This window comes from Phalaenopsis equestris, unplaced genomic scaffold (genome assembly GCF_001263595.1).
Source record: "Phalaenopsis equestris unplaced genomic scaffold, ASM126359v1 Scaffold000223, whole genome shotgun sequence".
Lineage (NCBI taxonomy): Eukaryota > Viridiplantae > Streptophyta > Magnoliopsida > Asparagales > Orchidaceae > Phalaenopsis > Phalaenopsis equestris.
This window is the reverse complement of record NW_018164665.1, coordinates 1585019-1590749: the sequence shown is the minus strand read 5'-3', so window position 1 is coordinate 1590749 and position 5731 is coordinate 1585019. Positions and strand designations below refer to the sequence as shown.

Sequence of the window (5731 nt, the reverse complement as noted above, 5' to 3'; positions counted from 1 at the left end):
CTCGAGCGCAGGGGAGACGGCTAGGGATTAAAGAGGAAAGAAAAGTAAAACAGTTAACTAATATATATATAAATATATATATTAAATATATATATATAGATATTAATTAAACGATTTATTCGCGCGCGACGACGCGACAAAATGGGTGTCCCCCCCGGGCAAAATCGACGTTCCGGACGCGTTGGCGCAGTCCGTTTCGTCATCCGGGGTCGCTCGGACGGCGTCGTCGACAATCGGGTCAAAACACGTCGAAATTCAAATTTCACCAAATATTGACCCGCGATCGATCGTACCAAAAGGTTTACTCGAGCATTCAACAAGTAATAGCGGAGGCAATGTGAATTGCGGAGATCAGACACGTCGACTCTCCGAATTGCGAAGCTGGTGCGCGCAGGAGTGCGAATTGTGCAGAAGGTCACCCTAAGACTCGGAAAGGTCCTAAAGGAATCCATTTTGGGTTTTCTCATGTCGGTTTCATCATTCTAATTGTTAGAATTCGATACCACACACGCGAAACCTCCAAAAGAGGACGGAAATAGGTCGAACTAAAACGAGACGGGCACCACTTCTAACACCACTTCTAAGGTCTAAGATAGTCGCAGGAAGACCCCTAAGGCTAGATCCTAACTCCTACGAGGAATACTAAACCTCACGAAAATTGAGGTCAACATTTTGCTGCGTCATTTTCGTTATGTGATGTTTATATGTTTGTGTTGTGTTGAGGATTCATTGTTGTAGTTTTGAATTTAACAATAAAATTGTCGTTCGGTCGTGGTTTGGTTTAACTCCGGTATTATTTGGTATCAAAACTAACCTAACCCTAGTCTTATCTTAGAGTTTTCTCGAGTCCACCATTTTTTTTCTTTCCCTCTTTCTTTTTTCTTTTTTTCCTCTCTTTTCGTTCCTTCTATTTTTTCTTTTTTTTTTCTTCTTCTGCAGATCCCAAACCTTCAGCCATGCCCTCGACGAGATACCTGCCTGACCCCACTCAAGATGAAATACATAGGAAGATTTGTCGTTTGCAACAGAGATTAGTAGAGATGCATGATGGGACCCAGGGGAGATTAACCTAGACTAGGATCTAGAGAATCGAAGGAGAGCAAGAGACGAGGATTTCAATTCCTTCCATAGGGAGGGCATTAGTGATGCATAGGACCGGCCAAAATGCTCTAAAATCCAGTATCAGAGGAGGCTGAGAGAAGAGCCAACATATGGAGAACGGGAGAATTTGAAGATGAAGTGGGGGATTCTGCGCCAGTTCCTATCAGCTTACTATAAACAAAAGGATCAGACTCTAGCTTCAGAAATAGAGAAACCACATCATCGGGCGACCACCACGTCTTACAGACAGTGCTCAACCTCAAGGCCTTACAATCAAATCACACTCAGGAGAACACCCTAGAAGACCCCATCAGAGAAAGCGCTTATTCAGAGTAGAGAACAGGTTGTAATCAATCCGCATCTCTAAATTTTTCATAGACATGAAGTATTGCAAATGCCACGTATTTGGGAATGTTGAATCAGACTGCACAACCAGGGGGTGATCCATTACACTGAGCAGGACATTTTTGAAAAATTGGGTAATGACGCCTTTAACACTTAAGCGGATGATGACGCATAGGAGTAACTACTCCTAGTTGAGGATAATATGCACATAGTTTCAGCTGAGCTCATGGGAGATATTCCAACCGACTTCATGGTGAATGTCTAAGGCAGTCTTAAATTCAAGGAACTGAACCAGAGGCATGACAACCTTAAATAAAAGAAATCCAGACTATTCAAATCTATAGACTCGTTTATGAGTTGTCCCGACTAAGGGAGTCCAACATGTAAAAAATGTGGCCCTTTTGTGTCATGTCTGGAAGATTATATGGAGTTATTCAGTTGTTGGATTCAGTTCAACATGATAACTATCATCAGATGTCCATACATGAGGGATGAAACCAAGCCTTGAAATTTGTTTTAGAAGTTTGACAGTGAAGAAAACTATTCAATGGAATCCAAATTTTATTAATGGAGACGAGGTATCTTCTAAGTGGTTGCTAGTGAGAGTGGTGCAGCCTGTCATAGATTTCACCGCAGAGCTGATTTCTCCTTACCTATTGGTTCATCAACTACATTTCACTGAGTAAAAGAAGTAGAAGAAGATGTTTTTATACTTAAGAGCTTAAGAGTTACATTAAGGGAACCTACATATATATGTAACTCCAACTTATGTTATGCCAAGAGAGAGTGAATATTTATTCTATCGGGATATGTTGTGGAATGACAACACCTATATGATTTATCTCTTAGGGGATTGTAATATCTCTTATGCCATCAACGTGGTAGACTTGATTCTGTGCTACAAGAAACTAGAAACTTCAAAAAAATAAAGTCGAAGCTCCCCTAATCTCGGGAGATTGACACAAAACCTTACTGGTTCGTGGTATTGTAGCAGCTGTAGTCCCTCCCTTCTGGGTATGCTGCTATCTTGTAAAGGGCCATTTTTTGTGTTTTGTGTTGTTTATTTTCTTGTTTTGTTATGTCATCGTCGTTATGTATTATTTATATGTTTGTGTTATGTTGAGGATTCGTCGTTGTAGTTTTGAATTCAACAATAAAATTTATCGTTTAGTCGTGATTTGGGTTAACTCTGGCATCACAGGTAGTAATAAATTTGTGTTCTCCCTCTTAAAATCTCAGTAGGTAGGGGTTACATGCATTGCATATGCTCTTTTTTAGATAGCTTGTTTCATTAGTTCCATAGTTGATACGCGTGTCTCTCTCTCTCTCTCTATATATATAATACACAAATATATATGGCGCGGCCGTCGCTCACGCTTTGCTAGGGTTTCGTCTCTATGAAGAACCCTGGTTTCTCCTACATTGCATTTCTCTTCGTCGTGTGTTGCTTTCATCGCTTTCATCTTCGTCTTCATCCTAACGCGGCTGCTCTTTCTTGTGGTTAGGTTTTGAGTTGCGTCGGCTCGGCTTCTGTGGCATCTTGTGCTCGCAGAAGCCGAATTCTGATGCGGTTGCTCGATCCCGACCAATCACGGCGTCTTGTGCTTTCGCATCGTGCTTTCTCTTTGTGCGTCTCTCTCTGAAAGGGTTTCCCGCGGATTCCATTCGGCGTTTGCTCTTTCTTTCACTGACTTTCACTGTTTCTTACGCCGCGCCTCCTTCTATTGGTGATGGCTTCAGACAGATCGTATGTTGCTGCCCTTGCAGGTGTCCACACCTCAAGTACACCTAAATCGTGTTCTTTCCTTTTTTTGTTTGAGTGGGCGGATGATATCAAGAAACTTGGTAGAAAGAATGAGAAGTCTGTCATCTTTTTTACAGAAGCTGAAGGTATTCAACTTGCTTCCTCTTGTTGTCTGAATTTGGTCGGGAAATTTCTGTATGACCATCCCTGACCATCCCAAAATGGAGATTATTCGTAAGGAATTTGAGCCTTGTTGGGGAGTGAAAAATTGGACTCTTAGATGGAAAACATATTCTTATTTAAATTAATAATGAAGAGGATTACACACGCTTATTTGCTAAGAGGATAATTTGGATTGATAACAAAATAATGAAAATTTTGAAATGGTCTGTGGATTTTGACGCACAGACGAAACCACCAATCATTCCGGTTTGGATTCGCCATCCTGGTCTGAAATTTATTATTCTACTCAAAAAGTGGTGTGTTTTATTGCCTCAGCTTATTATAAACCACTCAAAACAGACATTCCTACTTTTAATCTTCCCGTCCATCTGAAGTCAGAGTACCTGTTGAAAGAGACATCACTTCTTCCGCTTCTAAGGAAATTTAGTTGGGCACACAATACCATGGATGTCGACAAAAGGTAGAGATTGAGCTTTTTCCTTCGTATTGTTCGAACTGTCGTATGTTCAGTTACTCTAGTTCTCAGTACCATCATCTATACCTCCACCTTAGACCAAAAAAATAAAGTGCTCCGCCAGAGGCAATGTATTAATCTTCTCCTGATCAACTCCAAGTTATTGATACTATTGATCATCAAAAGGATACCCTTGAAGTCGTCACTATCCTCACAAACAATATGTCAATCATTTAGTCTCCACACAATGTTGTAGCTCCCCCGCCTTTGAAACCTACTATCGTGGGGGTGAGACAAATTTTTCAAACTCCACCTGTCCTAGAACCTATCACTGATATTACAGGTGGAAATACAATAAGATGTTAATGTTACTCAGACTCATGAGGATCTTGATGTGCAACAGCCTATACCTGTCCGACTACCTTTGGACTAATCCATTGATCAGACGAGTCAATCCTCAGATGAGGAATGACAGGTCTATACATCTAGGAGGAAAAAGAAGAATGGAAAGAAGAATGGAGACCTACTTGGAGACCTACTTGAGCTCAGGAATCTGATGGATGATACTTTGGTTACTTCGGGTAATAGTATGCACCTTACTAATTTGTTAGCCGGTTCCCTTCCGAGAATTAGAGGCAAAGAAAGGACTAAAGTGGGACGTCCCTAGTACTTTTCCGCCCGTTGGAGGTTCTTTAATTTTTTATCTTTATGTATCTTTGCTTTATTTAGATTTCATGTGAGTTGGGCCTTCTTTTAGTCCCTCTCATATAACCTATCTGTATCTTTTTTTTCTCTTTAATATATTAGCCCTTCATCTTTTTTAAATATAAACACACACACACACACACTCTAGAGGAATTTTATGATCAGATTGTCATTTTGTTTCTTCTTCGGTGTTCTGAAAGAGATTTTTGCTATCTTGATACTTACGAGCGCTCTTATATTTTTACAGGGACCAGATTCAAGGGCTGCCACTGATTTGATTAAAGTTGTTGGTACGCTAGATGCAGTAATCAGGCATTTACATGCGGGGTTGGTGGTAACTTAATGGATTTGATAATTATTATTTCTTGTTGCATCATTTTATCATCTTCTTTATTATAAAATTGTACAATCTTATAAGTAAAAAGAATGCTTTTTAATATTATAAAATTATACAATCTTATGAGTAAAAGGGATTTTTTTTTTTCTTTTTTACTTTTCCCTTTTTAATGTTTGTATCTTCTTCTTTATTGTAAAATTATACAGGTTCATAAGTAAAAGGGAAGTTGGTTTTTGGCGGTGGAATGTCATTTATGTTTATCTAAAACAAAAACCGAAGATATCTTTCTGATTGCATGGAATATTCAGCACTAATAGTCTTTGCTCCCTATGAGTGTGACAAAGTGACACTACCACGTCTGTAGGTGGAAGTTGGGAAAATCATGTATAAGAAAGGTTTTTGGTCGTCTATAATTTAAGTGAAAATTTTTAATTCTTATATTTATATGGAGGAAAGGGGAGCAGCTATAATTATGCTAAAATTATCCCTATATATGCATGTACAACTTTGAGAATACTTCTTGGAAGATGTGTGAAATAAAAATTGAATATCTCATGGCATGTACAAAGTAAAATGGCGAGAACAAAGTCATATGACAGCTAAACAATGAAAACATGGTTAATAGTGGAGTAGTTTGACTTGGAATAACTCTAGAGGTAAAAATTGCCTTGGCAGATGATCATTTACTTGAATGATTATCTTCATAATTGCCTTGGTAAAAATTTTCTTGGCAACATTAAGTATCATTGATGCGGAGCTTTGGCAGGGAAGAGGTCCAGTAGGGAGGCTGTACCGGCTGCCCAAGCCATGGGATGGAAACCCCACCCCACCCGTTTTCCTTCCCACATGATTCCTTTCCCTA

At 39.4% G+C, this 5731-nt stretch overlaps 1 protein-coding gene across 1 annotated transcript in view; it reads left to right on the top strand.

Moving 5' to 3' along the window:
- LOC110023210 (importin subunit alpha-9) overlaps positions 1 to 5731 on the top strand; it is a 34755-nt gene that overhangs the window by 17340 nt on the left and 11684 nt on the right. The window contains exon 6 of the mRNA XM_020722513.1: positions 4780 to 4859. Coding sequence (XP_020578172.1) covers positions 4780 to 4859 — 80 coding nt within the window. The remainder of the gene's footprint in view (positions 1 to 4779; positions 4860 to 5731) is intronic.